The sequence below is a fragment of the Corythoichthys intestinalis genome, chromosome 9 (assembly GCF_030265065.1).
Source record: "Corythoichthys intestinalis isolate RoL2023-P3 chromosome 9, ASM3026506v1, whole genome shotgun sequence".
Classification (NCBI taxonomy): Eukaryota; Metazoa; Chordata; class Actinopteri; order Syngnathiformes; family Syngnathidae; genus Corythoichthys; species Corythoichthys intestinalis.
The window spans coordinates 58,728,623-58,747,394 of NC_080403.1; the positions used below are offsets into that span (position 1 = coordinate 58,728,623).

Below are 18,772 nucleotides of genomic sequence, written 5' to 3' on the forward strand. Positions count from 1 at the left end.
GCCTAAATGTAAAAATGTATTGTTTTTCAGAAAGCCACAATCAAATAACCCTTTCTGAATTCTTCACGGAATAAAAGTAAATAAAATAAAATTTAAATTTAAAAAAATATATATTATCATATCATATAGGGCTGTCAAAATGATCGCGTTAATGGGCGGTAATTAAGTTTTTAATTAATCACGTTAAAATATCTGATGCATTTAACGCACATGCCCCGCTCAGATTAAAATGACAGCACAGTGTCATGTCCATTTGTTACTTGTGTTTTTTGGTGTTTTGTCATCCTCTGCTGGTGCTTGGGTGCGACTGATTTTATGGGTTTCAGCACCATGAGCATTGTGTAATTATTGACATCAACAATGGCGAGCTACTAGTTTATTTTTTGTTTGAAAATTTTACAAACTTTAATAAAACGAAACCATTTAGAGGGGTTTTAATATAACATTTCTATAACTTGTACTAACATTTATCTTTTATGTACAACAAGTCTTTCTGTCCATGGATCACTTTAACATAATGTTAACCATGTTAATGCCATCTTGTTGATTTATTATGATAATAAACAAATACAGTACTTATGTACAGTATGTTGAATGTATATATCAGTCTTGTCTTATCTTTCCATTCCAACAATAATTTACAGAAAAATATGGCGTATTTTAGAGATGGTTTGAATTGTGATTAATTATGATTGATTTTTAAGCTGTGATTAACGCTGATTTTAACGTGATTAATTTAATCGTTCGACAGCCCAAAATATAATATAATATAATATAACACTACTAATTAAATAGATAATAACCAAATAACCCTCTCTGAGTTCTTCACAGAAAAAAAGCCAGGAAATAAATAACACTATTGAAAAAAAAATAATAATAATTTGTTCAGGGGGCCGGACCAAATGTGGAGGCGGGCTGTAGTTTGGGGACCCTTGCTCTAGTGGATTAAAAAAAATACTACCATGAAATGAAAATGATCATATTGTATATGGCAGTGTTGTTTCATCTTAGTCTTTTGGATGACAATCCTTATTAGTCTTAGTCATATTTTAGTCATCTCAAAATGTGTTTGTCTCCGTCTAGTTTTTGTTGACGAAAACTCAAGACTAATTTTGTCCAGCTTTAGTCATAGGCGGAGTTTGACATTTGAGGCAGGGGGGGCACAATATGTTGATGACCCCAAAACGCAGTGACAGCAATAAAATAAATTTACAAGTTGAAAATGTTTTTTTTTTTTTTTAATTTCCCATCATTCTTGAGGGGAATTCTAAATCAGGCTGCTGGCAGGACAGCTATAGTTTTCACCAAGATCATCATCCATTGAATATGGTACGCCTGCCGGTGTCGTGCCAATGTAGTTACCTCAGTAAAAAATTGTATCCCCTGGGCGGAGCCATATTGAGGTAGATTTGTGTCTTCAATATTCGATCCAAAAAACAAACAAAAAAAAAATGCTTCAATCAAAAAAAAATGTGTTTGAATGCAAAAATAAATTTGAAATTCAAAAAAATGCATTTGAAAGCTATTTTTATTTGATTTTTTTTTTTTTTTTTTTTTTTTTGATTGAAGCAACCTTTTTGATTGAAGTAAAGTTGTTTTGTGTGTGGGCTGCATTTTGGCTAGGGCATTTGTGTATTTATTATTCAATCAAAGAATAAGTTGCTTCACACACAAAAAAATATATTTTCAAAAGGAAAAACAATCCCAAAAAAAAATTCAATCATAGAAACAAAGTTTTTGAATGCGAAAAAATATTTGAGACTCAAAAATTAGCATTTGAACACTTAATTTTTCATTTAAAAAAAAGTTTTGATTTTAGCTATCCTTTTTGTGTTTGGGCCATATTATAGGTAGGGCATTTGTGTATAAATCATTCAATCCCCCAAAAAGTTGCTTTAATCATTAAAAAAATATTTTCAATCAAAGAAAAAAATCATTAGAAAAATGAAATTGCCATCCCCCTTTTTTTATTTTTATCAATAATATGCAAAGCAAATGACCGTCTAAGGTGCTAGTCACATGATCTGTTCGAAAAATGATTTTGACCCATTATAAAAATATAATTTTTTGTTCATTTCATTCATTTTTGTTGTTTTCTTGCTTTACAGCTTATGTATACATATAGGAAAGTCAATTACATGTAATGACACTTCTCGGCCACCAGGGGGGCCTGCCCCCCCCCCCCCCCCCAAACCCCGCTTATGGTTTTAGTCGACGTTTAATAAAAATGTTTTCGTCCGTAAAATGAAAAAAAAAAAAAAATTTACACCCACCAGGACACCACGAACTGTATGTAAAAAAGTTGTCTGAGTTTAAGAGGACGCTCGCCGTTAGCAATAGCCAGATGCTAACGCGAATCCTATGCTAAAGCTACGAGTTACATTTCATGTGTGATTATCACTCACCACAGAGGGCTTCAGCGGACACTCGCCGTTAGCAATAGCCTGACGCTAACGCGAATGCTGTGCTAACGCTACGAGTTACATTTAGTGCATGATGATCACTCAGCACAGACCTTTAAAAGCTAATGCAACATTGCATATTCTCTCAAAAGACCAATCTTAGCGTGTGTATCTCAAAACCGGCAATGGGAAGAATGGAAAGGACACTAGTGGGTGAATTGTGGGGGGCGCAGCAAGTCACATGAGTGACACAACCAGACACACATTGTGAACATGTGACAAAAACGATGGCGCATTTTCACCTCACTCTCGTCAGACGAAAACTGGCATTCGTGTAGTAATTTTTTAGTCTCCCAATAAAGGTTTTTAGCTCATTATTGTCTCGTCATCGTCATGAAAAAATTGTTCACCGACAAAATATTTTCGTTACAGTCGTCGTAGACAAAAACAACACTGGTGTGTGGTCACGTGACTGTATTATGTCTGATTGGTATCATGGAGTCACGTGATTATTGTTGCTACATCTCATTGGTGAAACTGGTAGAGCTACTGTGCTAGCAAAAATAAAGTCAAATCTACTATGCAGAATAAAAAGGAGAAATGCAAGGACTAGTGTAGCCTAAAGTAGCGGAGTGAGAGTAGCGTTTCTTCTTCACAAATCTACTCAAGTAAAAAGTATAACATGGTAAAACTACTCGTAAGAAATGTAACGCGTTACTACCCACCTCTGGTCTTCTCTTATGAAAAGCATGGTCAATGGTTAAAAAAATAGTCAACTTTTTTTTGTTAGCCTACAGTGGAGTTCACTTTAAAATATACAGATGCATTTTTTTTTTTATTTGCACTATCATCTAGTCTTTCAAGTGCTTATCACCACAACCCAAAAGGACATGTAGAATTCATGTTTTTAAAAAGTCTTCATCTTTCATAGAGACAAACACAACTGTTGCCGTTTTCTGGGGTCAAATCTTTTGAGAGCGAGCCTCACTTCAGGCCCTAAGAATCCCACCGTGAGTCAGAGCAGGTGTTCTACCAGCTGTCCAAGACATAACACCTGCTGTGACATCACAGATAAGGGTGTGGCTTCAGGCCTTACGAGGCCTAAACAAAGGAGCAACTTCTTGACCCAAGTGTTTCAGAATAAACTACACTTTAAGGTCTCCTCCTCATCCAGTTTCATCACTTGACAGATGGCTGCTGCAAAGCCTCTCTGGTCATCCATGTCAATCTTTACCTGATGCACTCCTCCTCTGATGGGCTTTCGGGTTCCTCGTCTTCGCTGTCGTCCAGCTCGGGCAGATCTCCCCACAGCAGCAAATTGAGACCTACACACATGGAAGCTGTCAGGTTCCACCAATCAATGTTTCTAATGGGTGGGAAATTCAGATACAGAGAGGATGCAAAACACTTCACAATCAGTGTTGGGAATAACGCCGTTATAAATACCGCCGTAAAATAACGGCGTTATTTTTTCAGTAACGGGGTAATCTAATGATTTTTTCCGCCATTACAACGCCGTTACCGTTACTGACGGTTCCAAAAAGCTCAATCTTGGTCAGATTTCAGCTGCAGCCTCCTGGCTGTTCGCACCCCTGGCTGGATGGACGTCCTTGTTGCTACCCCCGTCTCATCTGGCTAGATGGACCTCTTCTTGTTCCTTTACTCCACTGCATCTTTACGGACTGTAACTTCGCCTGCTAATTCCCATTCCTGTCTATCCGTCCTGGGAGTGGATCTCTCCTGACTGTGGTACTCCCCAAGGTTTCTCATTTTCTCCTAAAGACTCTGGAGTTTTGGGAGTTTTTCCTTGCCGACATGGAGGGTCTAAAGACGGGGGATGCCCAGGACTTGAACTTTATTTATTCATCTTTGTTGCTTCATTTGCCGTTTCTGATTGTGTATCATATTGCCTCTGCAAAGCCCTTGGCGACAACCTTGTTGTGATTCAGGGTTATACAAATACAATTGAATTGAATTGAAGGAGACCAAGATTGAGCTTTTTGGAACCAAACACTCTAAGTGGGTCTGGCGTGCCACGAAAGATGCGCATGCTGAAAAGCACCTCATACCCACTGTGAAGTATGGGGGTGGGTCAGTGATGCTGTGGGGCTGTTTCACTTCCAAGACCCTGGGAACCTTGTTAGGGTGCATGGCATCACGAATGCTTTGAAATACCAGGACATTTTAAATCAAAATCTGTTGCCCTCTGCCCGAAAGCTGGAGATGGGTCGTCACTGGGTCTTTCAGCAAGACAATGACCCTAAACATATGGCCAAATCTACACAGAAATGGTTCACCAGACACAAAATCAAGCTCCTCCCATGGTCATTTCAGTCCCCAGACCTTGTTTTGTTGGCAAAAGGGGGTTGTACAAAGTATTAACACCAGGGGTGCTAATAATTGTGTTATTTGATGTCAAATAATTCTTTCTTTATGTGGGATTTTTTCCCCCACTGAATAAATGCACTTGTATTGAAGGTTGGATTTTTCTCTTTTTTTCCATTAAGGTCCAATATTATTTGAATAAAAACAAAAAATTATTAGAAGCTATACATCACATCTTAACCAGGGGTGCCAATAATTATGGAAGGCACTGTATATGCATTTAGCATTGGGGCAAACGTGAGCTTGACCCGCCTAGCAACAATTGCTAACGTCATGAATTTTAATGAGCAAAAGTGATGTGTTGCGTGTGGTACGCCATTGGCTTCATTGCTTCAACAAGCTTATGGAAACCTCTGCTGCCACCTATTGTCATCACTGTAATCGTACAACATATTGCTAACATTCCTCCCAGCATGCAATGCGACACTACAGATCTAAATAAGGTTTAAAAAAAAAATTATGTTGTTTCTTCCGTTACTGTGCAAGTTGTTTCATTAATTACTAGTTATGATATTTGGTTTATGTGATCAATTTAGCTTGGTTGTGAAACCACAAGTTTAAATGCTGTTTAATTTGATCACAAACCATTGTCATTATTCGTGAACTGAACTGTTACTTCCCTGGGTTTTGACAAAATAGCAGGTTGCAGCAAGAACTTTTTATATGTAGCATATTGAAATGTACTTGATATGTTAGAAAACGTTTAGGAAGTGTAACATGAGAATCTTTTATCAAGGTATTTTTTGTCTCCAACGCAATTTGGCACTCCCTCCGCTAGATGGCACCCTAGGCAACCACCTCTTTGGCTTATGCTGAGGCCCTGGATACATGTACCCTACAGTGCTGACCAAAACTATGGCACCCCTGCAATTCTGTCAGATAATGGTGAATTTCTCCCAGAAAACGATTGCTATTACAAATGCTTTGGTAGTAATATCTTCATTTATTTTGCTTTCAATGAAAAAAACACAAAAGAGAATGAAAAAATAAATTAAATCATTATCTTTTTATACAAAACTCCAAAAATGTGCCGGACAAAAATATTGGCACCCTTTGTAAAATCATGCGATTCTTCTCTAATTTGTGTAAATAACAGCACCTGTTACTTACCTGTGGCACATAACAGGTGGTAGCCACAACTAAATCACACTTGCAGCCAGTTAAAATGGATTAAAGTTGACTCAATCTCTGTGTGTACCACATTGAGCATGGAGAAAAGAAAGAAGACCACAGCACTGTCTGAGGGCTTGAGAAGCAAAATTGTGAGGACGCATGGGCAATCTCAAGGCTGCAATTCCATCTCCAAAGACCTGAGTGTCTACCGTATGCAGTGTCATCAATAAGTGTAAATCCCATTGCACATTGGCTAACCTCCCAAATGTGGATGGAAAAGAAAAATTGATGAGCGATCGAAACGGAAGATTGTGCGGATGGTGGATAAAGAACCTCGACTAATATCTGAAAAGTTCAAACTGTCCCGCAGTCCGAGGGTACAACAGTGTCAACCCGTACTATCCGTCGGCGTCTGAATGAAAAGGGACTCTATAGTAGGATACCCAGGAAGACCCTAGCCTGGAACTCCAGACTCACTGCTGTTCCAGCTATAGAGTCCGGGACCCAACTCCTTATTGGCCTCTCGAACCCGAACGAAATCATCCGTGCAATCAGATTTGTTTATTTGCGTGACGTGTTCTTAACGAGCAACGCCACTCTTTTGCGTCGGAAGTCGTCTCCACAACAACACAGATGGCGAACGGGAGAGCTGAGAATATGTTACTGTCTTCGGTAAATTCAGTTTTAAATGACCCAAAACACATTGAGTCGCTAAAACCAACAGTCTGTCTCGCGCTAGCCATGTTGAATAAACTTCTCCGTTCTCCACTCATTAAGTTTTTTTGTTTTAATTCTCTTTGGGTTTTTTTTTTTTTCATTTCAAGCAAAATAAGTGAAGATATTACTACCAAAACATTTGCAACTGCAATCATTTTCTGGGAGAAATTGAGCATTATCTGACAGAATTGCAGGGGTGCCAATACTTTGGCCAGTAGTGTAATGAATGGGGAAAGGTTGAAGTGACGTATGCCGTAAAGCAGTTGTTGATGAACTCTGGGAGGCATGCAAGACTGCTTTATTTGATTTTCCTGATGACTTCATCAATAAATTGTATGAATCCTTGCCGAACTGCATGGACGCAGTCCTTCAAGCCCATGGAAGTCATACAAAATACTAAATTTGGATCTCACAGCACCACTACTTCATTCGCTTATGTTATGTAACATATTTTTGTACTTGAAGTACATTTTTTGTTCAATTTTCACTGTAGGCGACAAAAATTTTGTCTTGCCAAAATTTGACCTTTATGTCTTTATTAAATGATAAATCTTTTTTCAGTGAAACACATATATTTTTGTACATTCAACGTGATTTGGGAGCGCCTTAGCTTTCATATGAGCCATTTCTGAAACCAATTGAATAATTACAAGTCAGGTTATTAGCAATTGTTTCTACAAAATGGATAAGTGACAAGACTTCTGTCAGAGACTGTATATACGGTAATGAACTTCAATGTGTTGACAGCACAATATCACAACCTTTTCATACGAACATTCAATTCCCAACCACACTGTATAAACAGACCTGTTGAATCCAATCTGTTCAGCGTGGAGACGGCATCACTGTTGAACATCCAGAAGTGTCCGTTATTACAGGAGAGCAGGCAGGGTTTACAGGGGGCCACAACATGATACCCTACTACGTTACCACTGTGATGGGAAACAAAGCAGAAACCTGAGTCGGCACTTTCACAGTGAGCGCAACCAAAAAGTGCTAACTCCGCTATCGACTGCGAAACATGTTTGTTTTCATCCTGCGTGCAACAACAAAGGACCGGCACACAAAAGAAACCACATGATTTGTCAATTTACCACTACTCATGGTTTAAAAGAAATAATTACAGTACTGCAATGGAGTGATCCTCATGAAACTAAGCTTAAATGGGATACAGTCATGAAAACATGAAACACTACTTCATCTTTTGTTCTAAAGATGCTTATTTATTATGTAGCCCAGTCCACCGTTTGTTACCAAAAATAGTATTTTAGATGTTTTTTTTAACCGATTTTAGATTGGTAAATTCATTACTGTAACGTGTCTCGTGCTGCAACGATTAATCGATTAACTCGAGTAATTCGATTAGAAAGAAGATTCGAATTAAATTTTGCTGCTTCGAGTATTTGTTTAATTAAAGTGGTGTTGTAATGGTTTGTTTTGAAAGCGTTTGCATTTATTTTTACTGATTTGGGTGGATACACTCCCCTCTAGTGGCAACAGTGAATATGACATAACTTATTTCACATGGCTGAATCTAGCTGCTCTCTGTTAAGACCAACATAAGCTAAGTTTTTTTTTTTTTTTTTAAATGCAGTCGTAATGTAGTTTATAGGTAAATTTTGCCGTTTTTGTGGGAATGTGTGTTTGAACCATTTGTTAAGAGTATTGTTTAAAAAAAAAAAAAAAAAAAAAAAAAAAAAAAGGTAGCATTTTATAGCAGACTTTTGCTATGTAAATTAGCCAATTGTTCTTTTGTGGTACATAGATAATTTATTTAGTTTTTTATACTATTTAAGGCTCAGCTCTGGTGTTTTAATTTTTTATGTGATGATGTGATGTTTTTACCTAAAAAAAGCATCATAAATATTCAGTTCTATAAAAAGAAAAACTACATTTTTTTAACTATAAAAAAATAGCAGATTGTTAGCTATAACCCTAACCCTATAAAGCATAGGGTTAGGGTTAGCATAAAGCAAAATCTAGTGTCCAAGAATGCAGTTTTTATTACTGTTGCACTGTGTTCATGTTCTTTTCTTTTTTTTTTAATGAAGTTATTCCCCACCATGGGTGATCATTACCATAATGTGTAATATTACATGTTTTAGACACACACAAAAATGAGATATTTTTCTGTAAATAAAATATTCTGGAGCTCAAATTGTTGATTAAAAAAAAAAAAAAAAAAAAAACTGTCTTCACAGCATTCTGCTATTTTATAATAGCTTAGTTGAACGTCCTTCATTACCCTAATGCAGAAGTCACCCAATAGTTAATTATTATAAGTATAGAATGCATACACACCCATCGTTGTCAGAAAACACGTACCTGCTGTCTGTTATCGAATGGAATGATTTAATTTGAATAAAACTAAGATGTATAACGGGGGGAAATGATTTACCTACCATTTGAGACATGCAATGTCTCTCAATTTGCACTTGCAGCTTTCAGTCGAGTAGCAGCTGGCCACAAAGTCAACGGTTCTGTCAAGTAAACAAACATTGTTGACGGAGCAGGCACCCATTTGGGCAACATTTTATTGATCGTCACACTCGTTGTTGAAATGCAAAGCGGTTATTGTGAGGGACATCACGTTTTGGCAACAATTGTATTATGTAAACAAATGCTAAATGCGGTGCTAACTTGACTAGCACTTACCTATTTGGAGGTATATCAGTAGAAAACAGCTCAACCTCGGTGTCTGCAAGAAGCACTGCTTTCATGCCTCTCATGCAGAGCACGCTGTCACAAAATATGCAGTTGACCTGGGCGACACATTTGTTTTTAAAATTAGCGTTGGACGTCGACATCGTTTTCCTGTTTTGGAGTGACGCTCTGGCGTTTGCGTTTCACGCCGCCTGGTAATTACAATAGAAAACGCACTCTACACTGACGTCGTCTTCTCTACATTCACGTAAATGACGGGAGTGGATTTTTTCTCTCTCTGTTTACAGACGACAGTGAGCGTCGTCGGTCAATCGCAAGCTAATGTTAGCTTCACAACTCGGTAAACACTGGAGAAGAAATCGGAATTAATATTTTAACGTCACGCGAAGAAATCAGTCGGCTAAATGATTAAAAAGTCACCCAGAAACGGCGAGTAACACGATTGTTTACACGCGCAGTTCCGCGTCCGTACGGCGGTATAAACAGCTAAATGAAATAGCTGGCAGCTTTGTTTATAACTTCCTGGTATTTAAAACCACTTCCTGAAACAATCTTTGAAAAGAATCCATGCTTTGCTATGATTGGACGTAAGCGGCAGTGACGGTAACAATTGGTCAGTGTTTATCAGCAAGCTTGAGTTTAATTGGATATACGTTCAACTAGGATTCGCACGTCCGCTACGCTGATTGGTTCCTTCCGTGTCATTTTAGCGCACTGCAGCCAACCGCAGTGTTGAAACCGCCGCTTTGTGTTCCATAAAATTAGGCGGGGCTAGCATTACTGTGTAAAAAGTTTTGCCATGACCGGGAATATTTAACAATGGTCGCGTTTTAGTTGACTCTTTAACTACTGCTTTTAGTAGTGAAAATGTAAGCTAAATGCAAACTAGTCGTGACAGGAAACTCCAAATGTTTACTATGCGGTCGTTTTCACGCTGTTCAATAGTTGAGGCTTGGGAACGTTACAAGCACTACTTCCGGTTTTAGCAAGCTGTTAGAAACACTTTCAATTTTAGTTCGAATGCCCAAGTACTTGCACATAAATTGTTATATTCCCATTTTAAATACATAAATATCAATATAGATGCCAACAAGTGGTAAAAATGTGAATTACTATTATGACGTAAAATGAAAACTACCCACGTCGCATTGCTTCTTATTCAGAATCACAATTGACGTTTTAAATTAAACAATACATTGAAAAGGACTAGTACTAGTAGTATTCCATTGCTATTTAAAGGTCGTTTGAGAGCTTATAAGAACACATTGCAATGCGCACACCCTCGTGTGTGCCCTGCGCAGTAGGGTCGACCAAAATCCAGCCCATCCACCGGTTCCTTCTCTCTCACTTCTTCACCGGAGGGTGAGCAGATCACTTCAGGCGGGACCGAAGAATCGAGTGGACGTCTCCGGATCGCGTATTGACAAGTTATCGGGCGTTTTGAAGGAGGATGCATCCCCCTTTTGATTCGAACCTGTTCACCGCACAGCCGGCAGGAAAATTGTGCAGCGGCAAACTCGCAATGCGCTCTGAGTGAACACGCAGGGAGACAATACGGACCCGCGGGCTCACCAAGCGAGGAGCAACATATCTCATCTGGATCCTACCCTCCCTTTTTCCTTCCCCCCTGAACCTAGCCGCAGCGTGGACACCCTCACCTCACCGAGCGTATTATTATTGTCGAATTGAGAGCAAATTGACTTCGCAACCAAGTGGTTCTATCCGCAAACTCCAGCCATGACGTCTCCGGCCAAATTCCGAAAGGACAAGGAGATCGTGGCCGAATATGAAACTCAAGTCAAAGGTAAAACTTTTTTCGTGTTTAAAAAAATCTAAATCGATGTACATTTTGTCATGCTTATGCGTTGCCATCTCTTGTTTGCGTCTCGGCTAATTGCCTTCTTCTTACCATATGATCTGATTATTTATGTGGAATCAATCATCATCGCTTTATGATCCTCGCCTTCAACGTTGCGCGCAAATCGATATCAAAGACGAAAACGTTCATGCTTCAGTGTTGTTACGCTCCAGCAGCTTGTATGAGGTGTTAAAAACACACGCTTTATCGTTGTGCGTCCGCAGTGTACGACAAGCTTGCTGTTTCGACATGGAACAAGGCAGGGCGTTTTCTCTCCCGCATGTCTGCGCTGCAGTCTGCGGAGCTCCGCATACCGCCCGGGCTTGCGTCCCTAAAACAAGAGACCTTCGAACTAAGCAGTGATTGTTCCTGAACGTCCACTACAGTTTTTTTTTTTCATGCGGTGCAGTGAAGTGAGTTAAGGCCTGATTGGTTGCGTTTGTGGATGAATCTGTCGTTAGGCAGGGAGCCAGGGTTGCCAGATTAGAACGAGTCTCCAGCCCAATCATACCCTGAACACACGCCCATTTCAATAAAAATGATATCCTCTCATTCAAGATGTTTTTTTCCCCTTATACAACTCTTTGTATGTTTTTCTATTATAACCAAAAAAGAAATATGTCAGCAGGTAGGGTGGCATTGCATATTGGAACCCTTGCTGTTCCTTCAATAAGACTCATGGGAGATGTAGTCCTTTTCAGAAAAGGTTTAAAGTTATAGACAAGTTTCCTGAGCGCAATATGGGCAGCGCCATCTTGGAAAATGTCTGCTCCGGTTTAGAAAGAACGACATGTATTGCACTTGAAGTAAGCAGTGTGTTGACAAAGTTAAAACTGCAAAATCGAGCCAGAGGAACCCACGGAATCTCCAAAAATGGGATTCGGCACGACGTAGATGAGACGTAGATGAGATTGTATGATTGTTCTCACTTTGTTGAGCATTCATGGACAAATTTATAACAATCTGTTAGCCTGTGTTGACGTGAGCTATCGATTGATACGCAGGCCACATGAGTGACCAAAATGAGGTGAAATTACAAATTATATTACATTTGCCGAATGCAGAAGGGCTGACATGAATTTTGTTCTTACAAGGAAATACTGCAATGTGTGCACACATAAACAAAAATGGTATGTCATTCTTCTTTATTGCAGATATTGATCACATAAAACATTTGGACAACATGATGCCATTTCTTAATGTATTTAAAACGATTAGGTGCATGTGCAAAACAGGTCAATAAATCACAATTTATAAAATTATTGGAAAAAATAACATACAAGAATGTGATATCAGACAGCAGAGCTCCGTAGCGGATTGAGAGCCTCGTCGAACTTTCACCCGACATTACGCAGACCGTTGGTGGCATCCAGATGGGCTTTCTCCCGATCTCCTCAGTAATTCTGGCACCAGTAGCATATTTTAAAGTTGCTGCATTTAAAAAGCTTGTACAGTGGTACCTCGACATACCTTCGCTTCGACACACGACGTTTTCGACATCCGACGTAAAATTTGACTCACCATTAATTTCTACATCCGACGACATGCACGAAATACGACATGGCAGCACCGCAGACGAACGCACGGCAGATTTGCTCGTGTGAGAAATCAACACAAAAGGTTTCAAAAACGTTGGTACAGGTGGTGAAACAAAGAAAAAGGTGACGATTACATTTTAAATGGAGTTGCAAATTATAGAAAAATCTGAGCGTTGGGTGCGCATCCGTGAACTGGCTCAAGATCTCCATCTCCACGGTCCTCCTCTGACCACCGTTCGCCAGTTTTTATAAATTAAGATGACAATTATTATTGTGGTAACATCGCCAAAAAAATCGCCAGCTTCGCCACGTTATTATCATTTATTTCACAATTTATTCAACACAAAACGCCTACTGCTTGCCGCAATTGACGGTGTTCTCAAGAAAACATTGAAAGTGAAAGTGAAACTCTCAAGCTCACCGCTTTGTCTCTGGCACATCAGCCCCCGGTGCGTTCAGGTACAGCAAAAAACAACCGCCACATTACAAATTGATTTGTTACATTATTGCAGGAATTATTGTTATTATTATATTATTCCAATTTTTATTTATAATTTAGCTGTATTTTTTAAGGATTTAATGTAGGTTTTTGAGCTGTGGAACGAATTAATGGAATTATAATGTATTCCTATGGGGAAATCCTGCTCGACATACAACCTTTTCGACTTAAAAACAAGGTCCTGGAACGAATTAACTTCGTATGTAGAGGTACAACTGTAATTGGATCTCAGGATAGAGCTCACGGTCCGCCGCGAGGCGAGCCACCGTTTTAAATCCCGTCAATAGTGAGATAATTTGCCGGATAACACTCAATGACATCCGTTATAAGCATTCATTAATGCTCATGACAGTGTCATTTCATAACTGTGAATGTCTAATGACAGTCTTATGGCGCCACTGTCAAAGTGTTACCAAACACCATAACTAGCAATTAATGAAACAACTGGAACAGCAACTGAAGAAAAAATGAGCACAAAACATGAATTCTTTGATTGTCATTGATGGGGGAAAATATTATGTGCCCATAGTTGGGAGGAAATCTCACGAGATAACTTGTTTTGCACCGTAGTACGCGCTTGAGTTCCATAGTTAGGAGGGAATCTCACGAGATAAATAAACATTCTAATTTAACCGCTGGGAGCCTCAACTGGGGGGGAATCTCATACCCTTGTGGGGGGGGGGGGGGGCTAGTCTCACGAGTTCGGGTGGTGCCTTTTCGTGGGGGCAGGGAGTGGCCACCCGTGTCCCCGCGTCAGACGTGCCTATAAGAGTCTGGCGATTCCCCCAACTCCCCGGAAGTCTGCCAGAGGATTACGTGCGGGTTGCTTGGCTTTGTTCCTTCGCCGCTTTGCCGGAGCGTTTGGCTCCCCGCTCGTTTGTAAACGGTAAGCGATTTTCATTGTTAATCAACATTTTGTTGTGCTGTAACGGTAACGCGGGGATTCTGGGATTGACAAACTAGATCTTACGTCATCGTTACCACTTGTTTGATACTTGGTGCTTGCTCTTGTGGGATTGTAATCAATAAATCAAATTTATTCTGCATTTTCTAATCAATAAACATCGTCTATTGAGCAAAAGTGTGCTGGTTGCTGACTCACCGCGAACCCGGAAATTTCAGGAAACAGTCATTTACATCTGTAGCGCTGCAATGAATGCTAGGTGGCACGTTGGACAACAACAGTGTTGACAGCAGGTGGCAGAGGAGTTTTACTGTCTCTCCCAAGGGAGCAGTGATGGCCAAATAAAGCTTCTTGAAGCAATGAAGCTGGGCAGACAATTGGTTCAAAGCTTCATGGTGGTTCATTGGGTCTTATGACAGTCATATGATGCCGCTGTCAAATAAAGTGTTACCGGTTAATATCTTTGGGTGTAAATATCTCATAATACAGTGAGGACCGCTGCGGTTTATAGTCCAGTGCGGCTTATCTATGAACAAATGTCGTTTTGGTGTCAAATTTGGTGGGTGGCGGCTTATAGTCAGGTGTGGCTTATAGTGCGAAAATTACGGTACAATATATTTTTGTTTCTCTGCTTTGTGCATGTAGAACAGGGGTGTCCAAACTTTTTGCAAAGGGGGCCAGATTTGGCGTGGTAAAAATGTGGGGGGCCGACCTTGGCTAACGTCCTTTTTACGTAGAACAATATATTTAGGCAAAATTTAGCAAGCCATTCAGTGTGTCACATTTGCTCTATTATTTTTTTTAATGAATAATTTCAACAATCTCGCAACTAGCCTTTGTGGCATTCTCTTTCGACTCTCGGGCTCTTGCGAAATACTACTGTGAAATTAAACTAGCTTCAAGTTGCTTCAATTTCTCGCTGCGTATCTTCCCTGTAATCTTGTCGTATATGTCAGCGTGTCTTGTTTGGTAATATTGCCTCACATTGAAATCTTTAAAAACAGCGACTGTCTCTTTGCAAATGAGGCAAGACACAGTTGTTGCGTATTTTAGTGGAGAAATAGTCCAATTTCCACCAATCCTTGACGTGTCAACTGTTAATCAATTTTTTTTTTTTTTTGATGATTGTCGCCATTTTAGAAAATGGAAGTAATGGGTCACACGGAGCAATGTTGCTTAGCCCTTAAATACCTGCAACATGAAGCAATTATCAGAGAATCCCAAAATTTGAAAAATAAGGTCCTAATGAAACCTATTTTTCAAATTTGTAAAAAGAAAAGTCAAAATGAATATGTGTAATAAGCGCTCTAATATGTATAACCCGTGCTAAATCATGTTTTTTTCTCATGGAACCTGCAGATGCGTGTGTTGACTTGCATCCATCATTTTTTTTTTTTCGAAAAGAAATGTCAAAATTCTAAATTAGTCTCAAAATCATGAAATTTTGGGTGTATCAAATTTGATACATTTGGCAATAAAGGGTTAAAGTGCTGCTGCCTAGGTAGGTATGTGAGGAGCAGCATTTCGTGTGTAAGCTACTTCATATGCTGGTTGCAGTACTGCTGACCAATTTATTAAGTCTGTGTGCGGGCCAGACGTAACTGATTTTATGACAGAGGCTGGGGGCCGGATGAAATTTGTCCACGGGCCGCATTTGGCCCCCGGGCCGGACTTTGGACATGTCTGATGTAGAACCTTCACTCTCCCTCCTGCTGCTTTTCTTGCTCATCAGTACACTGCGGTTCGCTTGCTAAATTTAACGGTGAGTGACAGCCGTTGAAACTTTGATGTTGCTAGAGAAGCCTGGGAGCGCTACTTTGAAAGATTCCGCACGTGTCAATCATTGTTCAGCTTTTATAAACACTAACAGTAGTGTGCTGTGGCAACTTATTGTGGGTGTGTAAAACAAGGATGTAGGTTTGGTCTCAACTTTGGTAGGGACGATATAACGGCATAACCTGCATGTACACTTTTTGCTGGGGACGGGACATAAGACCAAACAGATTGAGTGAAGAGGGATCAGGGCTACATTTCTCACAAATATGAACCCAATTAATTGATAGGCTAAATGGTCAATCCAAACTAAATCTGTATTGACTTATTCTAACTTCCATGTAAATTTATTCAGGTGATACAACGTTCGATTCAAACCTTTGTTTTGAAAAACTACTTAAACATTTTTGAAGTGCAAGTGAGCAGCGTGAGCAGATTTGAGTGGGCTCACTCAATGAAGCATTTAATAAAGGCAAGAATTAAAAAAAAAAAATCGGTGGGACAGTGGTTTAAAAGATTTTTTTGGAACAATTATTTTCCGGTATTGGATCAGTACTGTATTGTTGTTATACTCTGTATGTATTGGCAGATTCTTAAAATGAGGTGACTCGGACATATGCGATTGGGACATGTCTAGTTATCGTCATCGTAGACGAAAACAACAATGCAGGAAATGCAGCACTTTGGAAAGTTGTCATTCTACTGCATTTTATCAGCAGTCTCCATCAACAATACATCAATCAAACACAACAGAAACAAGCCCGCTAGTCTTATACGCGCACGTACACACACGCCTGTTTGCGGACAAACCCATTGCTGTGTCAACACCTTTCCTATTGTGAGTGAGTGAAAGCAGCTATTTAACCCAAATCATATGTTTCACTGGTTGCCGAGCAAACATGCGACTGACTAACGTGCCGGAGGCCGGCAGTTGATACCCGGAGGCACGTCCCCTTTCAGGGTAAAAGGTCATCATATCTGCCGCTGTGAAATTATAACAGATGCCGCTCCCAAATGCCTCTTTGGGCCTTCTGTGAATCGCTGCGGGTAAAACGATCAATAAGAGTTATTCGAGCACAACGGCTGTACATATTGCTAAGTGTGTCTCAGACAGACCACAAAAACACCAAGATCAATAGGGTTTATTAATGGCGGTGGTGGGAATTTGGTTCACAGGGGCAGCCGCTCATGAACGGCAACAGATGGAGCGCCGAAGTAACCTTGCGTAGTTTCAAATGTGCACAATATTTTGCAGGGCTTTCACGTGCACTAAAATGCTTGCTGTCATTGTTGTTTTCATCCACGATGACGATCACCAGAACATTTTGATGACAAAGGATTTTTCATGAAGATGACAAGCTATAAATTAAGCTTGAGAACGATAAACCGATATGACCGGATATGCGGTTTTGCAGGCGAGCGATTCGGCTGTATCGATAGCAATCTAACTATTCGACAGTAAATAGCCAGTAATTCATAGATGTATCGATTGTACAACGAGGACTCGGCTATCGCGAGCATTGAAACAGGTTATCAGTATTGGTACCATTGCTTTGCTAGTTTTATGTACCAAGCAATGTACAAATGAATAACACGTTAGTAGCTTGCACTTAAATTATGCTGCGCAGTGCCTTCCCCACTGCTCGACCCCAAGGATCGCCGCACTTTAAGTGAGACAGCACACATCACATAAATTGAACAGCCACTACTCACAGTCGTGGTTGCCTCAACTTCCCATCATGCATTTCGATCGTGACGGGCGTGTCATAACTACGCCAGAGCAAACGAAACCACAGTCGCGCATGCTAAAACAATGGACAAACAACACGAGCGCTGACGCCAGCTTGCCAGGCGGAAGTTACGAATGACAGCGATTGATTTTCAACGCACGTCGGACTTTGAAGTGAAGACGGCAGCCAGATTTGCTTGGGACAGAGATCGTGAGTTTTTAACCCTGAAAAATAACCCACTACAATGGCACGACCTGCTGGAGATATTGTTTCCATGAAACGCAGTCTACTTAATCATGAACATGTGGATCAGTTGATCTTCCTCAAGAAAAATTTGCCCTTCAAAAAAGATATGGACAGTGATGAGGAATAAAAATGTGGAAGCACAGGCATAAGTGAATGACTTTGCTGTGTATAAGGTTAAAATAATGATTATTGATCTATCTGGCTAAAATGCCATGTTTTTATTCCCCCAATTATATGTCTGTCACTGGAGTTTTATTTTATTATCAATCCCCGCCAACAAAATGATGGTCATCTAGTTGGCCTTTTTTTTTTTTTTTTTTTCATGTCTCAAAAATAAACATACATTGGTATGAACTTTTGTTGTTTAATTTTGCTTGTAGAAATTTGGTCTATTTTATCCGTTTAAAATGCTGTAAGAACAAACAACAAATGTTTACTATCGTATCATTTTCAAACTGTATCGAACCGTATCGTTCTTAAACTGTATCGAATCGCTCTGCCTTAAAAATGTATCGTTTTTTAATCGAATCGTAACCTGTGTATCTAGATTCATATCGAATCGGCTTCATACCAGATTCCCAACCCTACTATAAATGTGTCCAGGGTGACTGCGACACGACGAAACGATGGCCAATTTTTGTCTGACGAGACGAAAATGCGACACAGTTTCTGTCATATTTTTACAAAGCGTGACATTTTCTTATTGTGCATGTATTTAGTAAGCCTAAATCCTCACCGTGTTTGGTTGTGCCACTCATGTGGCGTGCTGCGCAAAATCACCAGTGCCCTTCAAGCTAGTCTGCGCTCCAAGCTTGCTTGTTTTGAAACACATTTGCTTTCTTATCTTGAAAAGAGACAATACGCTAGGGTTCACTAAATCCGGACCTCGGTGCCACTTTTCCTGTCATGTTTATCACGTCTCTCTCCCCTAACACACCTGAAT

At 39.8% G+C, this 18,772-nt stretch overlaps 2 protein-coding genes across 4 annotated transcripts in view; one reads left to right on the plus strand and one right to left on the minus strand.

Moving 5' to 3' along the window:
- Window positions 1-390: 390 nt before the first annotated feature.
- Window positions 391-10,799, minus strand: fam72a (family with sequence similarity 72 member A). Of its 3 annotated transcripts, none has more exons than XM_057846499.1 (5): window positions 10,562-10,799; window positions 9,273-9,379; window positions 9,020-9,097; window positions 7,425-7,549; window positions 391-3,727 (listed from the first exon to the last, which is right to left on the minus strand). In XM_057846499.1, the coding sequence occupies exons 2-5, from the start codon at window positions 9,344-9,346 to the stop codon at window positions 3,633-3,635; spliced, it is 372 nt and encodes a 123-aa protein (XP_057702482.1). In that variant the 5' UTR covers window positions 9,347-9,379; window positions 10,562-10,799; the 3' UTR covers window positions 391-3,632. The 3 variants fall into 3 exon arrangements, with proteins under 3 accessions (XP_057702482.1, XP_057702481.1, XP_057702480.1); XM_057846498.1 differs by lacking the exon at window positions 10,562-10,799 and adding an exon at window positions 9,702-9,746; XM_057846497.1 differs by lacking the exon at window positions 10,562-10,799 and having other exon boundaries at window positions 9,273-9,830.
- Window positions 10,388-18,772, plus strand: part of srgap2 (SLIT-ROBO Rho GTPase activating protein 2) — a 140,984-nt gene continuing 132,599 nt past the window's right edge. The window contains exon 1 of the mRNA XM_057846492.1: window positions 10,388-11,085. Within this exon, the coding sequence (XP_057702475.1) occupies window positions 11,019-11,085 (67 nt within the window). The 5' untranslated portion in view covers window positions 10,388-11,018. The remainder of the gene's footprint in view (window positions 11,086-18,772) is intronic.

Excerpts from the sequence above, each read along its gene's own strand:
- fam72a (XM_057846497.1), bottom strand. The coding sequence starts at position 9,424 with ATGTCGACGTCCAACGCTAATTTTAAAAACAAATGTGTCGCCCAGGTC. Across the intron at positions 9,098-9,272 it reads ACTGATATACCTCCAAATAG|AACCGTTGACTTTGTGGCCA; the intron begins GTAAGTGCTAGT and ends TTTACTTGACAG. Across the intron at positions 3,728-7,424 it reads GAACAGATTGGATTCAACAG|GTCTCAATTTGCTGCTGTGG; the intron begins GTCTGTTTATAC and ends CCATGTGTGTAG.